The sequence below is a fragment of the Cricetulus griseus genome, chromosome 4, assembly GCF_003668045.3.
Source record: "Cricetulus griseus strain 17A/GY chromosome 4, alternate assembly CriGri-PICRH-1.0, whole genome shotgun sequence".
Lineage (NCBI taxonomy): Eukaryota > Metazoa > Chordata > Mammalia > Rodentia > Cricetidae > Cricetulus > Cricetulus griseus.
This window is the reverse complement of record NC_048597.1, coordinates 116,865,186-116,887,793: the sequence shown is the minus strand read 5'-3', so window position 1 is coordinate 116,887,793 and position 22,608 is coordinate 116,865,186. Positions and strand designations below refer to the sequence as shown.

Here is a 22,608-nt window from a genome sequence, read left to right as displayed (position 1 = left end):
AAGGTAGAATAGAAACTTACATTGGAATTAGTAGTGTTTGCCCATTCCCCAAAAAATGCTATCTTAACAGAAGCCAGGCCCAAAGTCAAAACATTTTATTAACAAACAAAAAAGTGCAGTATGGGAAAATTCGATCTGTTCCTTTGGGGCATCCAGCAAATGCTATGGGGTGCGCAGCAGGGCCTTAAAAGCTGGTCGTCAGACAAAGGGTGAACCTCAAAGCTGGTCATCAGACAAAAGTGATGCGTGTCCGAGAAGTATTGACCTGCCAGACATTTAGCTCCTCATATTCATCCAGAGCTGCCTGGAATTGGGCTGGTGTGAAACCACGTGATATGCAGCGCTGCTCAGCCTCAGAAAACCGGACACTTCGTCCCCCTGAGACCAATTCACGAACTGTGGCAAATATCACATCTGCTGGCCTCTGGGTCCTGAAACACATAGATGGAAAATGTCAGTGTGCAGGGCTAAGCAAACAGAATAGCAATCAGAATCAAAATCCTGAGGTCAAACTTGTATGTTTGGGTGCAGAAGCCACAAAACTTATGACCAGCTCAATAAAGTCAAGTGCCCCAATTTCATCTTCATTAAGACACTCACCTAGCTGTTTGTCCCTTTTCACCTAGAAGTGAGTCCTTTGACATCTCCATCAACCTTATGGCTTCATTTACATCTTCTTTTTCCACAATGTCCACCATACGGAGGCGAGCCTAAGGGGGAAGGCAAGAAAAAGATGGGGATAGGAGGGGAGAAAGGGGATGAAGTCAAAGGTCTTCACTGCTCCAGCTTCAAGGGTGGCAAGCCATGTTTGCCCACTTAAAAAAATGGGGACTCCTCCCTGCCCCCTCCCCCAATCTGCAGTGTTGGGCCGGCACTGTCAGACCGAGACAAGTGCAATGCCCAGGGCAGCTTCCAGCAATTGCCCAAGTCTCCGCCTCTCAACACTGGCCAGTCCCGGTAGGTGTTCAGCTGTCCTGTGAGGGAGACCAGACCCTTCTGAACTCCACTAGGTTCCCCATCATGACAAATGGGGCCTGGGGAGCTCAGCTAGGGTCATTGTCAGAGAGGTTGTGTCCTGGGGGCTCGGGAAGTGCTAGCTCAGCAGTAGGTCAGGTAATTACACTACCTGCACGAACAGCACTTTGGAGCCCCCATGACTAAGGTCCAAGAGGGAAGGACAGAATGGAGATATCTAAGACCATATATCTAGGACATCAGGAATTCAACAAGTCCATCTGCCCCTCTTGGATTTAAGTAGCAAGCAGCCTTTCCCTCCATGGGTGTTGTATGTGCCCTGCTGGAGCAGCAAGTACCCACAGTGCGGTAGCACAGAGAGGACCACTATCTGCACTGTCAGCACTTTAGCCCCAGCAGGGCTAGTGGGAGGGAGGAAGAGGCAGCCTGAGGGCCATTAAGGTGAGGTGGCAGGCAAGGGTCAGCCTTCCAGCTGACAGGACACAGCACTCACCAGAGCAGTAGAAAGTCGAAGAATGGCCAGTAGGGTCCGGGCAGAAGTATAGGTGGCATCCTTACTGGCCCGGGCCTCTCGCCTCATCTCTACATATGCTGCTGTGATGTAGTCAGCCAGAGATTCAGGCACGGTAGGCTGCCTCTCTCGGCACATGGCTATGTACCGTCTGTGGGAAACAAGGCTTGTGGGAAAGCAGAACACAGGCGTGCTTTATAGATTCCCTACTTAATATTCTATGCAGGAAGTGGACAGCTACTTGCTTGGGCATCACTGAGGGACTCCTCCAAAACAGGGCTGCCAGTGCTCAAGTAATTTGCAACTTTTCAGGAAAATTAATTTGCACTACACCTGCACTGGGATGACCTAACCCCTCTGAACTTGTCACAAAGGGAAGACCAGGTGAAACCAATTTAGAGACTTGAAGATCACTGAGATATCTATGCCACAGTACCACACATGATCAAGATGTACCTGCCTCACCGCTAGGTCAGGATGATGGTGAGGAAGGAAGGTTCTTCTATGTATGGGGAAGGGGGTAATTATGGCAACATTCCCAACAGACCTCTAAAGATCTCCTGTTTCCACAGTAGCTAGGATTAGAGCCTGCTGCTCTATCATCCCAAACTAGAAAAAAAACTTCTGATGATGCCCTCTGCCTTGTATGGCTAGGCTACAAAGTTGAGACCTGGGTTCACTCCCTACCCCTACCTCATAAGCTTCATGTCCAAAGGTTCAAACTGGGCAGGGGGCTGCCGGCTGTGCTGGTGGACATAGGTGATGTGCTGGGCCAACCTAGAGAGAACACAGGCGAAACTAAGAGCTATATACCTTGAGGACCCCCCATCTTAGCCCTACCTCTTTGCCATAGCACAGCAGAGACAGGCCTCCCAGGAAAACCTTAGCATCTCAGCCCCAACCTTCCATCTCCCTAGGAACTGTGGAAAAATTGAGTGGCTTTCTGATTTTACCTTCCTCCCCCCAAAGCACTAAAACGGGCTGTCTCTATGGGTATTGTACTTTATTCACCGGAGGTCATTATCTCGGTCAGGCCGGTCCTGAATCAGCCATAAAAGGTCGAATCGGGAAAGCAGAGCAGCAGGAAGCTGTATGTTCTGCTCCAGGCTTCGGCGGGGGTTGTATCGCCCATAGGCAGGGTTGGCAGCAGCCAGGATAGAGCACCGGGCATTGAGTGTGGTGAGAATCCCTGCTTTGGCAATGGAGATGGTCTGTTGTTCCATGACCTCATGGATGGCTGTGCGGTCAGCTTCGGCCATTTTGTCAAACTCATCGATACAGCACACACCCTGGTCAGCCAGCACCAGGGCTCCACCCTCTAAGGTCAGTTCCCCACTCACAGAGTCTCTCAGTACAGCCGCTGTGAGCCCCACTCCAGAGGAGCCCCGGCCTGTTGTATACTGACCTGCAATGAGAAACAGCAGACTGTTGAAGAAAGGAACCACTGCCTCATGCCTTCAAGAGGCTTTAGTGTTTCAAACAAACACTAAGCTCTGTCCCTGCCCATACTCACTTCGGGGGGCCAGACGATCGATGTAAGATAGGAGCTGAGATTTGGCCACACCAGGGTCTCCCATAAGGCAGATGTGGATGTTTCCTGGAAAATGGGAAGAGCATTTGACATGAGACCCAGTTCCCCTCTCAAACTCCATATTATTCCTCTAAGACCACAGAGCCAAGTCATCAACTAGTGTTGATGTGACTGATCCCTTCTGACCCTCCTAACACTCCCCATCCCATCTCTGCTGCCCTTCTTACCCCTGATCTTCATGCCTTGAGGAGACTGGTCCACACCACCCACCAGGAGCAGCAACAGTGCTTTCTTCACATCCTCGTGCCCATAGATCTCTGGAGCAATAGAAGCTGCCAGCTTTTCATAGAAGTCCTCTTCTGCAAAAGTCAAGCCATAGCATTTTCTTCAGGACAAAAGCTAGGGTTACACTCAGCTATCAACCTGACTTTGTAGCCCCTCACCTGCAATCTGTTTTAGTTCCTCCCCGCTCAGCTCTCCAGCCTCAGCTGCATCATCCTCACTCTTAGTCATCTTCACAATCCGGTGGGCTTCCAGGAATGTTTCTGAGAGTAAACCCTGGGCAGAAGAATGGCTTCCCTTTAAACTGTCCATAACCAGAACGTCTAAGAACTTTTTCACAACCACAAGTTGCACGTCATTGGTTTTACTTTTCTAAAGGTGTGAAGAGAGTAAGCAGGTGGGCAAGGTGGAAAGGGAACTATTTCCTCATTTGAAAAAGCCCTCACCTGTGCCATCTGTTGGAACCCTGTACGCAGGACTGGCAAGAAGATACCAGTGACACTGACATGGTCACCAGGCAGGGCAGTCCTTGTATTCTCTCCTTGTAAAACCACTGTGATGCTACGAGGGATGTTTCCCACAGGAACTTGATCACTCTAGGCATTTTGGGGGACAGAACAGGGAACAAATGAGACAAGGAGAAAAGTGAGGCAGACAGGGAGCTGACCTGAATATGCACCAGAAGCCCATTCCATGGTTAAGACTCAGCCAGCCCAACTTAGAAGACTTCAGGAAGTTGAGTGCTTACCCTCATCCCAATATAACCAGAAAATTTCAATTAAATCACATTTTGACTTCCTGTCTAAAAGCATGAAAAATTCTTTTTTTTGTTGTTGTTGTTTGTTTTTTTGAAATAGGGTTTCTCTGTGGCTTTGGAGGCTGTCCTGGAACTCACTCATGTAGACCAGGCTGGTGTCAAACTCACAGAGATCCGCCTGTCTTGCCTCCCAAGTGCTGAGATTAAAGGTGTGCGCCACCACTGCCCGGCTGAAAAATTCCAGTTTAACCTCGATCGTATTGCACTATAAATGACTTCTCTTCCCTAGCTCTTCACTCATCGTTCTGCCAATTTCTAACCCACTGCAGGGCTCACATCGCCCAACTCACATGTTCTTGAATCTTCATTTCTTGGAATTTAATAAATTTGGAACCACGAGTCTGCAGGTAAAGCCGCCCTCCTGAGCGGTTGGTTTGGCACTCCTGGCTGGGACACATTATCAAAGGCATGAAGGTGGGAGACTGGATCTAGACAAGAAACAGGAAACAGGAAAGCAAAAGCCCCTTACAATCACAAGAATCATTTCTGCTCTGCTACAGGGCATTCACAAAGTATTTGAACCCCTTGAATCAAGCAGAAACACTGGTAAAACAAAATGTCCAGAGATTTTCCCTGTTCCCTACTGTACATACCGGCTGGTAAGTCTCTGCCCCACACTGATCACAAGTATATGTGGCCACCACCATCCGAGGTTTGACTTCAGAGACACGAGTGACAATCCCACGAACAGTCACCAATTTCCCCACAGAATCAGCCCGCACTTCTCGGATCACTCGAGGCTTGCTGCTACTTGGGCCTTGGAAATACAACTCACTAGAGAAGAAAACATTTGTCAGCAAGGTCCTGGAGAACAAGTTCCTGACCTTACCCACAAAGACACTTACAATCTACGCATCAGCTCAGAAGGATATTGATTTTGAGGGTTCCGGACTGCCCCAGGGTCTCTGCTCCGCTGCTCCATCATCAGTCGGTGCTCAATGTAAACATCCAGAACATCTTTATTCACCACCTAAAGAAGACAAGGAAAGTGAGAAGCAGGACAGGAAAAGAATGGGGGTTATCGGGCAGGAGAGCTCAGAAACCAGCAACCTACCTCCTTCTCCTTGTACTCAGGCAGAAGCTCTTGTACAACATCAGCAAACAGCTTTGAGTAGCGTTTGGCATTCTCACAAATTGAGTCGACCAGCTCAGGGTCATCTTCAGCAACATCATCTAGGTCCACGTACAATGCCACTTGTTCCCGATGAGCCAGATGAACCTGAGGCAAGGACCAAGTTTACTACATCCACAAAAACAAAAGATCACAGTGCAGAAACACTTTCAGCCCCGAAAACAACTTCCTGACTCCTATAAACACTGCCCCACATACCAGACAAGTACTCTGCTAAACTAGCCACTACAGTCTAGCATGGCAGTGTGCTTGTAATCCCAGTACTTGGGAGGCACAAGTCAGGATGATCAGGAGTTCAAAGCCAATCTCAGCTATTTAACCACATGAAGTATTCTTGAGGCCAGTCCATGTCACACAAATACTATCTCTAAAAACCAAGAGCCAAGAATAGGGGTGATGGCTCAATGGGCCAGGCACTGCCACCCAGCCTGAAGAACTGAGTTTGATCCCCAGAACCCACAGTGAGAGAATGGACCCCCAAATTGTACATTCGACCTCCATTTCCATGTAAGCCCACACATACACGAATAAACATAATTCAAACAGTTAAAAAAAGACAAAACCCAAAGCTAAAAAGAAAAACTTTGTACACAACAACCAAAACCAAATCATTCACGCCTTTAGTCCCAGCACTGGGGAAGCAGAGGCAAGTGGATCTCTGTGAGTTTGAGACCAGCCTGGTCTGCAAGAGTGAGTTCCAGGACAGCCTCCAAAGCCACAGAGAAACCCTGTCTCGAAAAACCCACAAAACAAACAAACAAAAATCCACTGACAGCCATACTTGCTGTAACAAGGTAGACCACCTTGTACAAGTTCTTACATGCTATTCCAACCCCCCATTACCAATCCTGGGACTTACCAACTGGGTTCCATACTTGAACTGCTTCTTTCCGAGTTCATCATCATAATAAAACTCTTGCAGGAATTTTCTAACTTTTTCTACAAACAAATGTAAAAATTCAAAAACAAATCTTAAGGAACAGTGAGGTGTAAAGACCACTGCGGCCAAGCCTGACTATCAGAGTTCAATCCCTGGGCCCCACCCACAGGCTGGGAGAGAACACACTCTCGGCCTGTATCTAACACCCACGTGCAAGTAGTGGTATGTTCGTGCAGCACACACAATCTACCTTTTCGGATTCTTTAAATTTTCAACGGAAGCCTAAGAAACCCACTTTCATTTAGGACGGGACCTATGAACTAATTAGTTAAATGAACAGTCAAAAGAAGCCTACCTAGTTCTCCCCCAAGCGGGCAGTACCCCTTTTCACAAGTCTGCTTTTACCCGGGGAAGGATACAGGTCCCTGGGCAGTTACGAGAGTCTTACCCCAAGCTTCCAAAGAGAATGTGACTCACTGCCCAGTTAGGAGTCTCAGTTTCTTCCGTTCTCTCAGCTCGCACACGATCGACTTTCAAGACTCTCGGTCCTCCTTCCACCCGTACAACTCTTTTTCTACTCCCGCCAGGACGACCGCCGCTAGGCCTCCCCCGCACCCCACACCCCGCTCCCGCCACCGCTTCCGCTCTTAGTAAACAAAGAAGCACATGGGCCCGGATTCCAGCCGCCTCACAGCCCAGGATCCCTCCGCCCGAGGCGGCTGGCCGTGCGGCGATTGGCCAGCACGCCAGAGGGCCACTCGGGGCCACTTCACTGCCACCTCTCGCCGCCGGGCGTTCAGCCTCCCAGTTCCAGGCACGCCCCTACCCGCCGCAGCTACCCCCGAGCCCCTGCGCGGAAGGACACTGTTTACACACGACACTCCCTCCGACAGGGAAGCGCCACTTCCGCCCGCCTCTACTTCCGCTTGGAGGGCGGACTAAAACAACCAATCCCGGCGCGCAGCGGCCTGACAAGCCCCGCCCCCGAACCCCGGCGCGTCTCGAGTGGACGCGGGAATTCTCTGGCGCCCCAAAGAGCAGAGGCAGAGGCCCCCCCTTTCCCCGGGCCCTCGGGCCGCGCGCTGCATGCGAGCCGCGCGCTGCAGGCGAGCCCCACGTCACCCGGGTCTCGGCGGCGCGGCGCGGTGCGGGGTGGCGCCCTCCTCTACCTGGCCCCGCTGGGTCCTGCTCCTCACACAACCGCATCGCTCCCATCCTGATGCCCGCCACGCTCGTCCCGGGCGCAGGCCGGGCCCCCCGACACAGACCCCGGCTCCCCTCGGCAGGCGTAGAAGCCCGCGGAGAACCGCTCCCAGCCCGCTCCCAGCACGCCACCTTTCTCGATCGCGTAGTCCTTGAGCGCCATCGCTGCCGGGGACCTGCGACGGGAGCCGGCGAGCCGAGAAGCCTCACTCCGGGGAAGCGCAGAGCAAGCGCGCGGCGCGATGCAGCCACCAACCGAAATTGGCGCGAAACGTCGCCACCCACGTGATACGTGCCGCTGAGTACGGGCCAATCAGAGCAGGGGCCCCTAACCGCTGCCGGCACCCAGTTTCAACCAATCCCTGGGCGAGTCTGGGGCGAGTGACAGGCAGCGAGGGGGAGGGCCGCAGGGAGAGTGCTGGCCCGGCGGGTGGGGCGCCGGGTTTCCCGCGGCTCAGAGTTACGGCCTCCCGTGTGGAAGTGGGAGGAGTGTTTCTTAAAGCGCCAGCCTCCGTGCCTCCTTTTGTTCGTCGGCCGCAGGGCGGGGTGGCTTCAGCTTTCTCCGTCTTCTCGTCTGCCCTCCAGCACGGCCATGATTTCCCAGTTCTTCATTCTGTCCTCCAAGGGGGACCCACTCATTTACAAAGACTGTATCCTTGGCCAGCGAAACGGGGCGGAGTAGTCGGTAGAAGTGGAGCCCAGAGCCTTCTGGGTCGCCTGCTCCTTAACTATCCTTCCAGTTCGCGGGGACAGTGGTGGTCGTGATGTGGCCGAGCTCTTTTACCGGAAGCTGACGGGACTGACTGGAGGCGAGTCCCCGGTTGTCATGGTAACCACTTGTGGCGGGCTTGCAGGGGCTTAGGACTGTAGAGCTTGGTGGGTGCCTCATCGCTCCCTTTCAAGGGCTGCTTGATAGGAAGCTTCCAGGGAGGGGAAGGGATACGTTTCTCCAAGTGTATTTACTGAGTGCTAACAAGATGCCAGCAACAGCCTTGCACCCTCATCACTTGACTGTCAACAATCCTGAGAGGTAGGTTACACGTTAGGAGGCCAGGTAGTTGGGAGGTTTCAGGGATCACCCACTAGTAGCAACCTTAGGATGCCATCTCGTGGGCTACATTACTGCAATTCTGGTCTTTTAATGCCTCTCTCCCCAACTCTGCCGCAGTACCATGATGACCGTCATTTCATCCACATCAGACACAGTGGCCTCTACTTGGTGGCCACAACCTCTGAAAACGTCTCTCCTTTCAGCCTCCTCGAGCTGCTTTCCAGGTGAGTGGGGCTGGGATGGGCACCCAAGAAGCAGGGCCTGAGAGGGTTAGTCACACACACTCAACTGTGTTTCCTTAGGCTAGCCACTCTTTTGTGTGACTACTGTGGCTCACTCAGTGAGGGGACCGTCTCACGGAATGTGGCTCTTGTCTATGAACTGCTGGATGAAGTACTGGTAAAGCCCAAAGACTTCCCTCTTTTTTTTTTTAAGATTTTATTTATTATGTATACAACATTCTGCTTCCGTGTATATCTGTACATCAGAAGAGGGCACCAGATCTCATAAGGGATGGTCGTAAGCCACCTTGTGGTTGATTGAACTCAGGACCTCTGGAAGTACAGCTTCTGAGCCATCTCTCCAGCCCCGACTTCCCTTTTTTTTTTTTTTTTTTTTTTTTTTGAGATAGGGTTTCTCTGTGTAGCTTTGGAGCCTATCCTGGCACTTGCTCTGGAGACCAGGCTGGCCTTGAACTCACAGAGGTCCGCCTGCCTCTGACTCCCGAGTGTTGGGATTAAAGGTATGGGCCAACCCCCAGCCTCCAACTTTCGTCTTTTTATCTTTTTAAAAATGTATTTATTCATGTTATGTGTGTATATGAGTGTGGTTGCCCACACTACTGCACATGTGCGGAGTTCAGAGGACAACTTGCTGCAGACCGTTTTCTCCTCCTGTCTGAGTCCCTGGCATTGAAACTCAGGTTGACTGGCTTGGTAGAAAGCGCCTCTACCAGCTGAGCCATTTCACAGGATCTCCCTCTTTTTTGTGTTGGACAATCTCAGGTACTGATCCTTATCTTCTACCTTGTTCAAGACATGGTAGTGCATACCTTTAATATACCAGCACCCACAAGCAGATGGTCTACATAATGAGTTCAAGGCCAGCCAGGGTTACATAGTGAGACCTTGTTTCAAAAAATTGGAAAAAGAAGCCAGGTGTGGTGGTACACTCAGGAGGCAGAGGCAGGTGAATCTCTTAATTCAGGGCCAGTCTGTTTTCCATAGTGAGTTCCAGAACAGCTGGGGCTACACAGAGAAATCCTGTCTCGAAAAACTGGGCAGGGAGGAAGGGCAGAGTGGGAGGGGAGGAGAGATGAAAGGAAAAGACAAAAAGAAAAAGGACAGGGTCTCTTTGTACACTAAACTAGCTGGCCTGCAAGCTTCCCCGACTTTTCTGTCTCCATATCTGATCTCCAAATGGGATTCTAGATGCTCATCATCACATCTGGGTTTTCTTCACTTGAGTTTTGGGGAGTGAGTTCAGGTCCTCACACTTGCTCAGCAAACCCTTTACCCACTGAACCATCTCCCCGGCCCCAGGGATTTACCCTCATATTCCCTGCTACCCTGAAGAAGTGGCCTCTCTATCATAGTGTTTTGTGGTTAGGAGGCAAAATCCACTCCATTGCACTCTTTGTGTCCATTAGGATTATGGCTATGTGCAGACTACATCCACGGAAATGTTGAGGAACTTCATCCAAACCCAAGCTGTGGTCAGCAAGCCCTTCAGCCTCTTTGACCTCAGCAGTGTTGGATTGGTCAGTAGCAGGGAAAGAGGAGGGGCCAAGGGGGTTGTCTGTAAGCATCAAAGCTGAGGATGGTGGCCTTGGGTGTTTTACAGTTTGGGGCAGAGACACAACAGAACAGAGTGGCCCCAAGCAGTGCTGCCAGTCGCCCGGTCTTGTCCAGTCGCTATGACCAGGTAAGGGACAGATCAGTGAGGCCAGACATGATGGATTTTTGTTTGTTTTGTCCTGACACCCCAGAGTCCAAGCAATTGTGTTATATTTCCACTCCTTTTGACATGGTATTCCTTCCTATCCCATGCCTCTGTGTGTGTGTGTGTGTGTGTGTGTGTGTGTGTGTGTGTGTGTGTGTGTTAAACACATTTGTATGGAGGCCAAAGGACTAGGCTTTGATGTCCTCAGGAATGCTGCTCATCTTCTTTGGGACAGGATCTTTGATTAGCCTGGCGCTCCCTGACTACTCCCTAGTGTAGGTATTACAGGCTGCCCTCCCCACACTGGACTTTCATATGGATTTTGGGGATCAGACTCAGATTGTCACATTCATGTGGCAGGCACTTTACCCACCAAGCCATCTCTGCAGTCCCCGTTCTTTTATTTTTGTTTGTTTTTTTTTTAATTTTTTTAAAAATTTTTTAAAGATTTTTAAAAAAAATTTATTTATTATGTATACAGTCTTCTGCCTGCATGCCAGCAGAGGGCACCGGATCACATTCAAGGTGGTTGTGAGCCACCATGTGGTTGCTGGGAATTGAACTCAGGACCTTTGGAAGAACAGTCAGTGCTCTTAACCACTGAGCCATCTCTCCAGCCCTGTTTTTTTTTTTTTTTTTTTTTTGAGGCAGGGTTTCATCTGGTAAACCAGGCACTCACATTGTAACCCAGGATGGCCGTGAACTCATGGCAGTCCTCCTTCCTCAGCTTCCTAAGCACTGGGATTACAGGCATGTGTCACCATGCCCAGCATTACTTGTCCATAGTAGAACAGGTTTTCAGCCTCTACAGCTCAAACCCCTTTCTTTCTTAGAGCCAAAAGAACGAAGTGTTTTTAGATGTGGTCGAGAGGCTGTCTGTATTGATTGCAGCTAATGTAAGTCTGGGTTCCTACCCCTGGAGTTGAAGGGAAATGGGACTTGGGGAAGGTGGAGTGTTAACTTCCTTCCCACCCACAGGGTTCATTGTTGAAGGTGGATGTCCAAGGGGAGATACGGCTCAAGAGCTTCCTTCCTAGTGGTTCTGGTGAGGACCCATGGTTAAGTGTGGTACAGGCTTCCTGGTGATATGTGGTGGTATTTGATGCCCTTCATGTCCTTTCCTCCCACAGAGATGTACATTGGCTTGACAGAAGAATTTTGTGTGGGAAAGTCAGAACTGAGAGGTAAGGGGAGCATGAGTTTTTTCTCTCCAAAAATATCATGGAGAGACATTGGAAATGTCTCTTCCCTTCTGAACATGGGTTGGGAGAGCTAAGTTCTTCTCGTTGCAGGTTATGGGCCAGGAATTCGAGTTGATGAGGTGTCATTCCATAGCTCTGTCAATCTAGATGAGTTTGAGTCTCATCGGATCCTCCACCTGCAGCCACCTCAGGGAGAGGTAAGGTCAGAGTGGCCTGGTGTGTTCCATCCACCAGCAGGGAGGGAGGCAGTACCAGTGTGAGACCGACCATACTGACCTGTTCCTCTCTGGCCTCAGCTGACTGTGATGAGATACCAGCTCTCCGATGACCTCCCCTCGCCACTCCCCTTCCGGCTCTTTCCCTCTGTTCAGTGGGACCGAGGCTCAGGCCGGTAAGACTAGTTCCTGTGTTTTAGAACTCCTCTATGTCAAGGTATAATATGGAAGGGTTGGGGTTAATATGGAAGGTTGGCAGTAGAGATGATAGGATGCAGGTTGGAAATAAGCTAGTGTTGGGATGGATCTCAGCCCTTTTTCTTCTTAGGGTACAATTTATGCAGCCTCCTATGGAGGCCCCAGATAAGCAGTGATGGAATGCCAATAGGATACAACATAAGTAATTGTATGCCACCTTTTCCAGGCTCCAGATTTACCTGAAGTTAAGGTGTGACCTGCCCCCAAAGAGGTAAGAGTTGGGGCTGGTCAAATTGGGTATGGTGGCACACACTTATAACGCCAGTCCTTGGGAGATAGAAACAGAAAGATCAGGAGTTTAAGGCCAGTCTCAAATCTATAGGGAGTTTGAAAACAGAACACAAAAAAAGAGTGGGGATTACTGAAGCCTGGTTCAACTGTATAGGGCAGGAAACAGGACTAAAGGTCTGCTAATTCTTCCTGCAGACAGGTCCACTAAAGCTCTGTACTGTGATGTGTGCCTGTAATCCCAGCAGTTGGGAGCCAATCTGGGCTTCACAGTGAGGTCTCATCTCAAAACAAACCAGTGTTTGTGTCCACCCAGTTTAAATTAGATTTGAGTCAGAGGCTGGGGTATTTGGGAGAGGGTTAGAGGAAGCAATGTATCTGTGCTGAACTCCTGTTGGGACATTAAGCAGGAACAGAGCAGGGGCTGGGGATGTAGATCAACATATCTAATGCTTGCTTAGCATGCACAAAGCCCTGGGTTTGATCCTCAGCACCTCACAAAGTGTAGTGGTGCACACCTGTAATCCTAGCACCAGAGGGAAGAGAACCCAAAGTTCAAAGTCATCTTCAAGTGCCTGAGACTGTCTCAAGAACAGTGCAGACAAAGGGTAAGACACTGCCATCCTGGGGCTGATTCTTCTTTTCCTCTTTGCAGCCAAGCTCTCAACATTCGTCTGCACCTTCCCCTGCCTCGAGGGGTAGTCAGGTCAGGATGTTTGCTGGGAAGCCTACCTGGGTAGAGTCCCTGCTTTACCAAGGGAGTAGCCACTTAGTTGAGCATCTTTCCTGTCCACCCTCCAGCCTGTCTCAGGAATTGAGCAGCCCAGATCAGAAGGCAGAGCTGGGAGAAGGAGCCCTCCACTGGGACCTGCCCCGGGTACAAGGAGGCTCTCAACTCTCAGGCCTTTTCCAGGTATTTATTTTTGATCCTCATGCACCTTCTGCAGTAGCCCAGTCCTGGTACCAGGTAGCTGTCTAGACTCACATCTTCTGTCTTATTTACAGATGGATGTCCCTGGCTCACAGGGGCCTTCAAGCCATGGGCCCTCCCCATTGGGGCTGGGTCCTGCCAGCCTCTCCTTTGAACTCCCTCGGCACACATGCTCTGGCCTCCAGGTTCGATTCCTAAGGCTGTCCTTCAGTGCCTGTGGTAGTGCCAACCCTCACAAGTGGGTGCGACATCTGAGCCACAGCAACGCCTATGTAATTCGGATTTGAAGCTCCCCAAACAAGGATATGGACAGCAAAGTCAGCAGCAGGCAGTTGAACAGGAAGAGGACATTTTCTTTCTTGTGTCTTTGGATCTGGACAGGAAGAATCTCCAGGAAGGTTCCATGAATTCACCCTTTCTGTTGTATGTGACACAGGGAAGCTCACAAACTTACAAATCCAACTTTTATTCTAAAAAGAAAATCACTAGGGACACAGCCTCCTCCCTCCTCCCTCACACGTTCTTTGTGTGTGTAGAAATCTGCAGAACGGGAGATCAGCAGATGTGACATTATCACAGAGCAGGTTGAGGGGAGCCAGGTCCGGTAGGCTGGGAGCCATTAGCCTTTGGAGTCCCTGGAGCTGGAGGGGGGCTGTCCCCAGCTTCCTGCTTCCCCCCACAGAGGGCACTGCCCCCAAGTGGGGATGGTGAAGAAGATGGAGGAGGGACTGGAGAAGGATGAGAAGGGGGGCCTCCTTTACCTTCCCCTGTTGGGGGAAGGGAGACCACAATGTATTTCTGAACATTGCCAGGACCAGCAGGGGCTGTGCTTGGGGGTGCAGTGGTGGCAGTGGAGACCAGCTTCACGATGGGCTGAACGCTGGGAACTGTGGTGGTGACAGGAGAGGTAGTGGTAGAGCCTGAGCCAGGGGCTGAGGTGCTGAGGGATAGGACCTGGGGGAGAAAGAAAGGCAGCGTGACTGTGGTGACTATGGTGTCTATGGTGTCTACCTCATACCTGGAAGGCCTGGGGTCATGTTGTCCTTCCTTGCGTCCCTCTGTCCCCACCTTCCCTTACAGTCCCCAGTGAATGGTCAAGATCCAGGACTTGAGGCTGTTAAAATCCTGACAAGTGGCCCTTCTACCTTCTGGGTTTGGGTCTGGAGGGATTAGGCCTCCACTTGGAGGTTTCCCCAGGTGCTCCTCACATCCCTCATACTGGCCCCACATACCTGCTGTGTTGATGAGGCACTGGAAGATGAGGACATCACGATAAACTTGGTTGGAGGAGGAGAAGGCTGAGGAGGGGCAGCAGCTCTAGCAGACACCAGTGTCTGGACAGGCAAGGCAATGGAGCCAGGGACCTTCAATAAGCCAGGGGTACGAGGGCCTGGCTGAGGAGCCTGTGAGAGGGTCAGTGTGGGCCGAGGCTATGAAGAGAGACAGGAAGAAAATGTCAACATTGAAGGCAGACCTGGGTTCAATTGGGGGTAGGGATGAGGTCAGGCTCCCTGAGATTGCTGGCTGTGGCCAGGCTTGTCCCAAACCTGGCTTATTTCCTGTCAGCCTCCTCCCTCAGCAGCTGACCTGTGTGATGGTGAGTGTGGTCCTGTTGACCTGCTGAGCTTGTAGAGCAGCCTGGGCCCTGGCCTTCACCACATGGGAGCAGAGAAGGGGCCCCAGGGACCCAAATTCTCCTCGGTAGGCATCCTGATTGTCGGGTGGAGGGCGCAGCTTTGCCAGTACTGGGGCACAGTGTTTCTGCAGAGAAAGTAAAGTGAGGGCTGGTACTCTCCCACTGCTTCTGTTAGAGACAAGCCAGTGAAAAGCTACCATCTTCCCTAAGGACCACATCTGAGCTGGGGCGTCCTTCAGGCCTGTAGTCCCAGAACTCATTCTAAAGCAGGAGGATCACTGAGTTCTAGGCAGGCCAGAGTACAAAGAGAACTTCGGGCGAGCCTGGATAGATGAATGTCTCAAAAAAAAAAAAAAAAAAAAAAGGCCAATGGGAATATAGCTCAGTGGTACAGTGTTTTGAAAACATGCGTGTGTGACCCTAGGTTCAATTCTCAGCAGCACACACAAAAGGGAGTGGGGGACTAGAGAGGTGGCTCACATGTTTAGATAGAGCCAAGTGTTGGTGGCGCATGCCTTTAATCCCAGCACTCGGGAGGCAGAGGCAGGTGGATCTCTATGAGTTCAAGGCCAGCCTGGTCTACAGAGCAAGTGCCAGGATAGGCTCCAAAGCTACACAGAGAAACCCTGTCTCGAAAAACCAAAAAAAAAAAAAAAAAGTGTGGTGGTGCATTGCTGTAATCTCAGTATTCAAGAAAGCAGAAGTAGCAGGACTGCCATGGGGCCACCATGGTCTACCTCACAGGTGCCAGGCTAGCCAAGGCAAGACCATCTCTAAGAGTCAACAAATAAAAAATGAAAGGCTGTTTCCTTCTGTACAGATGGGCTGGTATGAACAGGATTTGCTGTATCTAGTGATGCCATATGTAGGGTGCTCATGTGCCTTGTGTAGGGTGACACAGAAGTAACATGACCACAGTCCAGAAGTTTGTGACTATTAGGCTTCTTGGTTCTGTTTGTGCCTAACTTTCCATGTACACAACAACACTGACCTCTGAAAAGTAAGAGTTAAGATGTACCTCATGCTTGCTAAACACTGTAGCCACATTGTTGGGAGTGGGGCTGATAGGAAGAAGGGGAGGGTGTGGTGGGGGTTCGTCACCAGGAGTAGGCTCTGCACATGGTCCGCTCCAATACGGTCAATATTGCTCAGTACTGGCCCATCCAGGACACTGCGGATCCGTTCCCCTTCCTGCTGCAACCTTGGCAGAATCAGTGTCTTAATCACCTGGTAAGAAGGAAGGGGAGAAGCCAGACTAGAAGGTCCCCAGAGGTCTCTCCCACCCCACATAGACCTGCCCCTCTCTTAGTGCTTTGCCCTGGGCACTAACATCATGTCCCAGCTCTGCCAGGCCTGCAATGGAACCATATCGAGTTGTCCATGGGGTCTTCTCATCTACCCAGCTCTGTAGAAAAAAGAAAAACCCACATGAAAAGATTTTGAAAGGCTAACTGCTAAACAAGACCTGGTGGTACATGCCTGCAATGCTGGCACACAGGAGGAAGCTGCAGGCAGTGGTAGCGCACGCCTTTAGTCCCAGTACTCAAGGCAAAGGCAGATGGATCTCTGAGTTCGAGGCCAGCCTGGTCTACAGAGTGAGTGCCAGGACAGCCAGGGCTAAACAAACAAAACAAAAAGTTCAAAGCCATCCTCAGTCTCAAAAAAGCAAAACAAAATGTTCAAAGCCATCCTCAGTTTAAGACTTGCCTGGGGAACATGACACCCTGTTTCAAAAACAAAAAGGCTAATTGCTAAGGACTGACATCACCTAATAAACACAAAAGACATAGAGGTGCAAGTCCCTGGGGCCCAATCTCCCTGGCTCTAGTATGAACCCCATGTTCTGGGTATCTTTCCGCTGCCAGATGGGTGAAGTGCTTTATTTCCTGGGCGATAACCCTAGAGGGGTGATTTGTGGTGCTCACCTTGGTAAAGGTCTTGGTGATCCGGGACTGGATGTTGTTGGTGGTTGTGCTGAAATGCTTACATATCTGGGCCACTAGACGGGCAGCAAAGTCCCGGAGTGCCCAGTGATTATCCACATCCGGCCGCAGACATAGCTGTCTGCTCACAATGCAGGTCATTACTGCTGGGATCAGCTCGTGCACCTGAGGGAGACCAGGCACTGTCAGCCACTTTTGACACCTGATCTCCTGTGATGCTGTTGGAAAAGGCAGGAGGTAGGCGAGACCAGAGACCACTCACATATTTCTCTAGATACAGCGTGGGGTTGTCCATCAGGGCCTTCACCATGCGCATCAGGTAAATGAGCAAGGCCAGGTTGTTCTGAACTACATTCACACGGACCTGAGGGAGAGAAAACTGGTGGGTGGGTTGGGGGCACAGAGGGAAATGCCTCAGATGGACTCCCCTTGCCACCCCCTTCCTTGGAGCCTCATCCTTGGTCTGGCCTCTCCTAGTTCTCTCACCCCCTCGGAGATGAAGGTACTGAAGCGTGGTAGCATCTGATAGAGTCCCGGGTCCGTGGCAATGCTCTGCAGAGCTTCCTGTAGAGGGGGCAACGAGTCAGGTGAGACCAGTTACTGTAGGAAAACTACCACTGTTCCAGGCAGGCCAGAAGGCAGGCTTGTAGGGAGACACCCTAGCCCCGCCCAATAGTCCTGGGACAGGTAGCAGGTGGACCCGGGACTCACCCATAAGGGCGTGGTGAAGGAAAGCCGGAGTGACGTAGGGGAGCTTCTTAAGGGGCTGCACGTGGGGACCCTGGCCCTTTTGTTCTGGCCGCGCTGGCTGGGTTCTATAACCTAGCTCTGGCCTGTGTTTTACCTTGGTGTCTTCTGGATTCACCCTTATGATTGTTAGTTTTGGATATTTTACACAGGCTTACCGCTCTCTTGGCCTCACAGGATCCCACACAGGCTTCTGTGATCTCCTTGTAATACAGCTGCTGTTCCACAGACAGCTCGTGGATGCTGCGGGGCTTCAGGCGGAAAGGGGCTCCCTCCAGCAAGGGAGGTGCTTTCTTCTCTTTGCCTGTGTGAATTGGGGAGACAGGCTTGAAAAAGGAAGTTGAGGCTGGGGAGATGGTTCAGTCAGTAAAGTAAAAAAAAAAAAAAAAAAAAAAAAAAAAAACTCATAAGGACCTGAGTTCAATGCCCAGAACCCATATATATATATATATATATATGCTGGGCATGGTGATGCATGCTTGGAATCCCAGTGTTGGGGAGGTAGAGAGAGGAGGATCCCTGGGGTTTGCTGGCCAGTCAGCCTAGCCTAACTGAAGACTTCCAGGCCATTGAGAGCCTGTCTCAAAAAAAAAAAAAAAAAAAAAAAAAAAAAAAAAAAAAAAGTAGACAGCACAGAGTCTGTCTCTGTCTCTCTCATGCACACACTTGAACCCCAACACAAGAATACACATACACGTACATGCACACCAAAAAAGCAAGCTCCAGAAAAGGCTTCTGTACAGGACAAACCCTCACCACAACACAAAGCCCTTCTCTAGGCTTCTAGGCCTTTGTAGGGTTCTGTCATCCCTGACTTCACCTACTTCGCTGAGGACCATCTAGCTTTGGAATAAAAGTAGGAAGTGGCCTGGCCTGGATTCTGACCTTTGGCATCAGCTGCAGCTGCCCCTTGACCTTTGCCTTTCAGGGGTCCATCTTCTTCTTGGCCTGGCTTTGCTGACTTCAGGGGTTCTGTGGCCTCAGCCTTCTGCTGCTCTTTGGGAGCTGGTGGGAAAGTGGTCACAGGAAGAGTTAGGAGGAACCCATAGGACCAAGGATGAAGGAGGAGAAAAAGTAGGCTCCGCTCAGGTACGGTAAGTGTTACCTGGAGGTGGATTCTCTGGTATAGCTGGCTGGCAGCCTTCAATGCTCAGCCAATGTGCTGTAAGGAAGATGTCAAACTGAGTTACTGGGCATGGACACTGGGGAGTCACCCCAAATGAAGGGAGGTGTGTGTTCCTTCCCCAGCCTTTCTTGCCATTCACCAGGGATCTCACACTGGATGTTTCTTTGTTTCTTCACTTGTGCAGTTCCTCCCAATCACATGCTTCCTTCCCCTCCTCCCTGCACACCCAGCTCTACCCTCCCTCCACCTTTGAGGCAGACATCCAGAGGCACCCGAGGCAGAGGGGTGTTGATGATATCGCTCAGGTCCACTTCCTTCTCCTCATAGAAATAGAGCTCCCGGCCCCCACCAGAGGCAAAACGGAAAGGGATGAACTCCTGAGCATGGAAGCCATACAGTGGCTATATGGAGAGAGAGAGACAGAGAAAGGCATGAGAAAAAGCCAAGGGAGGCATCGCCACACGTGCATTGTCCCCTTTGCATCCCTCCAAATCACCTCCACATTCTTTAATTTCAATGCATAGTCAATGTCACTGGTAGTGAGCTTCTGTCGCTTCCCCATATGCATGAACTTCAAAGCATCCTAGGGGTTGGGAGGAGAAGAGATGTTAATCTAAGACCCTGAGAGATACAGCTCAGTGAGTAAAGCATGCACAGGGACCCGAGTTCAATGCCCAGCATCACATAAAAAGCATGGTAGTACAACCTGCAATCACAGCAGTGGGAAGTGGGGGCAGGAGGATGAGAAGTTCCAGGTCATCCTCAGTTATATAGTAAGCTGGATCTTTAACACAAAGCAAGGCTGGGCAGAAGGGTTACCTGTGCGATCTCCTTGATGCGGTAGCTGACCTCATCTGTCAGTAGCTGGCAAGTCTCCTCCTGAATCTGAGCAATGCCCATGGATTCTGCCACCACCTTCATGGACTCAGAGGGCAACACAGTATTGCTGAGTTTTAGCTTCTTCTCCTCGGCCATGCTGGAATTCCAACTCTTGCCCCTGGAAGGATGCCACCCCAGGGTAGAGAGATGGAGCCACTGGCAGTGGGATGGGGCAAGATAAAAAGAAAAACAATTCACAGCCTAACCCTGAGCTCCCTCCCTACTTGCTTCTCCTTCAGTTCATCTTTAAAGCAATGCTATCACCTAACAACTTGGTTTGTCCTTTATTCTTTCCTTATTGTTAATTTTGTTTTGGACACAGGAGCTCACTATCTAGCTCAGGCACTTCTAATTCCAGCTTCCTGCTTCTCTCTTCTTTTTTTAAAATTTTATATTATTTTTGGTTTTTTGAGACAAGGTTTCTCTGAGTTAACAGTCCTGGCTGTCCTGGACTTACAGACCAGGTTGGCTTTGAAGTCACAGATCTGCCTGCCTCTGCCTCCCCAGTGCTGGGATTGAAGGCATGCACCACATCTGGCTTCCACTTCTGCATTTCAAGCACTGGGATTATACACACATATATATATATTATGCATTTTGGTGACTAGTGACAACTTGTCTTGTCTTACTTTTGGGAACAAGATTTCTGTAGCCTAGTCTCAAACATGGTAACAAGATAGCCTTGACTCTGGATCCTTCTGCCTTTACCCTCCTAAGGCTGGGATTATAGACATGCACCTCCATACCTAGTTTTGTGGTGCTGAAGGTGGAACTCAGGGCTTTGTGTCTGCTAGGCAAATACTCTTAACTGAGCTACATCTCCACACCAGTTTTGTTCTTGTTGTTTTTCTTTTTGTTGTTGTTTTTTTTTTTTTTTTTCTGTGTAGCTCTGGCTGACCTGAACTTGCTCTGTAAACCAGGCTGGCCTCAAATCCAGAGATCCACCTGCCTCTGCCTCCTGGGTGCTGGGATTAAAGGTGTGTAGGGCCTCTTGTAGTCCAGGCTAACTTGTACTCTATAAATAGCTGAGATTGGAATTTAACTCCTGATACTGATATCTATACCTCCCAGGTGCTGGGACTATAGGCATGTGTCACCACATCCAGCACAACTCATTCCACTCTGGACCCTTGAATCAAATCCACCAGGCAAGGGCTGGAGGATGTGGCTCAATGGTAGAGTACTTGGCATGAACAAGACCTACGTTTGATTCAAAATGAACCAGGCAGCCCAACCTGACCCTTTTTGGCCTACATGACCATCACCTGTCACCTGCTGAACTCTAAAAGCCCCTGGACAAGGTGTTCCTGTTTCCATCTGAGCTTCCCTGTATTTACTCCTGAAAACCAAAGTACTGCTGTCCAAATGTACAATAGACTACCATTTCTTTGCTGTAATGGTTCCCCTTTTGCCATATAACCCTTCCAAAGCCCTCCCTTCAAAATGTCTCCTGTCCAGGTGTTGGGGTTAACACTTCTAATTTCAATGGACTGCCTTGAGTAGGACACCAGAATATGCTTCAGAGTGAGACCCTACATAGTGCACACTTGGAATGCCAGTACTCTGGAGGCTGAAGGAGGGAGACAGCAAATTTGGGGCCAGCCTGGACTATGCAGTAAGTTCCTGTCTAAAGTGGCTTTTTTCCTTTTCAATTTTCTCTCATCATATCTCTGATCACCCATCATTCCTTCTCTCACTTTACTCTGTCACATCATTCTCCTTTAAATCTGACAGACATACACTTGGTTTCAGAGCTTTTGCTGTTGTCTTCCCAAATGAGTTTAGCTACATGACCCCACCTCACCCCTTTCTTTAGGGACAAGGTCTCATGTAGCCCAGACTGGCCTCAAATTCACTATGTAGACAACACTGACCTTATCTCCTAGTCCTTTGGCCTCCACCTCCCAAGTGCTGGGATTACAGGCAAGTGCCACCATGCCCAGCTTTACTTCTTTGCCATATTTTCTTCATATATATATATGTACGTATATACACACATCATCTCTCTCTAGATTAAATCCAGGGCCTTCTACATGGTAAACAACCCCTCTACAACTGGGTCTCAGCAAGTTACTGAGGCTTGTCTGGAACTCACTCTGTAGCCTAGAAATTGAGATCCTTCTGCCTTTGCAGCTGTGCAGCACTAAGTCTAGCTATCACTTCTTGTTTATCATCCTGACCTCACCAGTGGACAGGAATATGTCTGTTATGTTCACTGACCTAACTGGTACCTAGATTGGTACCCAGGACACTGTTAAAACAAAAGAATTTTAAGTCTTAAGGGTGTAAATGTTCTATAAATACTTGGTATAACAATTACCAAAATGAAAAAGACACAGACTCAAGCTTAGCGTTTACTCTGTGGTCAAAAGGAAAGGAGCTTGCCTGACACTGGACATAAGGAAGATCAACCTCAAGAGTGTTCGGAACTGAGTGCTAGAGAGACTGGGGGAAAGAGGCCAAAGGGCACTGGTTCTTTTCAAGCCATCCCAGGTCTTCTCAGACTTTTGTTAAATCTTGTCTACAAGGAATACAATTACTCAGACATACTCTGTACCTGGTGTCAGGTATACAAGAAGTAGTCGTGACCCAGTCCCCTGCGGTACCCTCTGTCACTAAGGGTTCATAAAACACTCTTAACAGCCTCAGGAGCGTCTCAGTGGAAGCGACAGGAAGACTTCTCAGAGGGCAGACAGCTTGAGCTAGATCTGTGCACCATTTTCCTCAGAGAGAACTGATTCGAAGATTTCCCCGGGCAGCGCTACAGGAGGTTCACAATCCACTCCATCTCCCCAACCTCCTTCCAGTGCAAACACGCAGAGTCCCCACGAGCGCGGACACACAACCAACCGTCCTCTTCCCAGTTCTCACATGGGCCCTTTCAAAAGGGTCTCCTCCCGGATACACCTCAGACCTTCCCCCGCCAGCCAAGCACTGGGAGCAGTAAAAGCCTCTCACCGCTGCCAAAGCGCCGCTCACCCGGCGCTCGGCGCCATCTTGGCCCCGCCCCCTGGCAGGAGTAGGTCCTGGCAGAAGCCAAGTGCTTATCACTGCTCTTCCCTACATCAAAATAGATCATCTAGTATTACAGTCTTAAATTATATAAAAATTACATTCTAC

The 22,608-nt window shown here is 50.1% G+C and overlaps 3 protein-coding genes and 3 non-coding genes across 12 annotated transcripts; 1 reads left to right on the top strand and 5 right to left on the bottom strand.

The window, feature by feature from the left end:
* Positions 1–79: 79 nt before the first annotated feature.
* Positions 80–7,618, bottom strand: Mcm7 (minichromosome maintenance complex component 7). Of its 2 annotated transcripts, none has more exons than XM_027415225.2 (15): positions 7,464–7,618; positions 6,108–6,187; positions 5,171–5,335; positions 4,962–5,086; positions 4,710–4,890; positions 4,407–4,544; positions 3,746–3,895; positions 3,461–3,575; positions 3,245–3,376; positions 3,000–3,083; positions 2,498–2,891; positions 2,180–2,263; positions 1,469–1,637; positions 601–710; positions 80–431 (listed from the first exon to the last, which is right to left on the bottom strand). In XM_027415225.2, exons 1-15 carry the CDS (start codon positions 7,492–7,494, stop codon positions 230–232), a joined length of 2,160 nt encoding a protein of 719 aa, XP_027271026.1. In that variant the 5' UTR covers positions 7,495–7,618; the 3' UTR covers positions 80–229. The 2 variants fall into 2 exon arrangements, with proteins under 2 accessions (XP_027271026.1, XP_035299300.1); XM_035443409.1 differs by lacking the exon at positions 7,464–7,618 and adding an exon at positions 6,577–6,727.
* On the bottom strand, positions 859–957 carry Mir25 (microRNA mir-25). Its single transcript, NR_105186.1, has one exon. It is a non-coding gene; the product is annotated as a microRNA mir-25 (primary transcript).
* Mir93 (microRNA mir-93) lies at positions 1,075–1,155 on the bottom strand. Its single transcript, NR_105273.1, has one exon. It is a non-coding gene; the product is annotated as a microRNA mir-93 (primary transcript).
* Mir106b (microRNA mir-106b) lies at positions 1,294–1,374 on the bottom strand. The gene has a single exon (NR_105097.1). It is a non-coding gene; the product is annotated as a microRNA mir-106b (primary transcript).
* Positions 7,619–7,732: 114 nt separating the features above from the next.
* Ap4m1 (adaptor related protein complex 4 subunit mu 1) lies at positions 7,733–13,619 on the top strand. Its single transcript, XM_027415244.2, has 15 exons — positions 7,733–7,981; positions 8,072–8,160; positions 8,500–8,606; positions 8,685–8,781; positions 10,031–10,141; positions 10,225–10,305; positions 11,157–11,219; positions 11,302–11,368; positions 11,454–11,507; positions 11,616–11,722; positions 11,822–11,916; positions 12,165–12,209; positions 12,882–12,932; positions 13,028–13,139; positions 13,232–13,619. The coding sequence occupies exons 1-15, from the start codon at positions 7,924–7,926 to the stop codon at positions 13,442–13,444; spliced, it is 1,350 nt and encodes a 449-aa protein (XP_027271045.1). The 5' UTR covers positions 7,733–7,923; the 3' UTR covers positions 13,445–13,619.
* A 13-nt stretch (positions 13,620–13,632) lies between these two features.
* Positions 13,633–22,531, bottom strand: Taf6 (TATA-box binding protein associated factor 6). 6 transcript variants are annotated; one of them, XM_027415226.2, is made up of 15 exons: positions 22,360–22,502; positions 19,429–19,606; positions 19,106–19,192; positions 18,857–19,010; positions 18,589–18,645; positions 18,369–18,488; positions 17,642–17,787; positions 17,223–17,300; positions 16,999–17,100; positions 16,719–16,901; positions 16,124–16,198; positions 15,895–16,020; positions 14,745–14,918; positions 14,390–14,587; positions 13,633–14,111 (listed from the first exon to the last, which is right to left on the bottom strand). In XM_027415226.2, coding segments are annotated over exons 1-15 (2,061 nt in total). In that variant the 5' UTR covers positions 22,362–22,502; the 3' UTR covers positions 13,633–13,730. The 6 variants fall into 6 exon arrangements, with proteins under 6 accessions (XP_027271027.1, XP_027271029.1, XP_027271032.1 ...); XM_027415228.2 differs by having other exon boundaries at positions 13,731–14,111; positions 19,429–19,644; positions 22,447–22,531; XM_027415231.2 differs by having other exon boundaries at positions 13,731–14,111; positions 22,447–22,511.
* Positions 22,532–22,608: the final 77 nt, after the last annotated feature.

Bases quoted from the DNA above. Each gene is read 5' to 3' on its own strand.
- Mcm7 (XM_027415225.2), bottom strand. From the start codon at position 7,494: ATGGCGCTCAAGGACTACGCGATCGAGAAAG. The intron at 5,087-5,170 runs GTAGGTTGCTGG...TGTCTTCTTTAG, and splicing joins CTGAGTACAAGGAGAAGGAG to GTGGTGAATAAAGATGTTCT. The intron at 2,892-2,999 runs GTGAGTATGGGC...TTCTCATTGCAG, and splicing joins CGATCGTCTGGCCCCCCGAA to GTCAGTATACAACAGGCCGG.
- Ap4m1 (XM_027415244.2), top strand. From the start codon at position 7,924: ATGATTTCCCAGTTCTTCATTCTGTCCTCCAAGGGGGACCCACTCATT. The intron at 8,607-8,684 runs GTGAGTGGGGCT...GTGTTTCCTTAG, and splicing joins CTCCTCGAGCTGCTTTCCAG to GCTAGCCACTCTTTTGTGTG. The intron at 12,933-13,027 runs GTCAGGATGTTT...TCCACCCTCCAG, and splicing joins CTGCCTCGAGGGGTAGTCAG to CCTGTCTCAGGAATTGAGCA.
- Taf6 (XM_027415226.2), bottom strand. The intron at 19,011-19,105 runs GTGATTTGGAGG...CTCTCCATATAG, and splicing joins TGAAATTAAAGAATGTGGAG to CCACTGTATGGCTTCCATGC. The intron at 16,021-16,123 runs GTTAGTGCCCAG...CCTTCTTACCAG, and splicing joins TGGCAGAGCTGGGACATGAT to GTGATTAAGACACTGATTCT.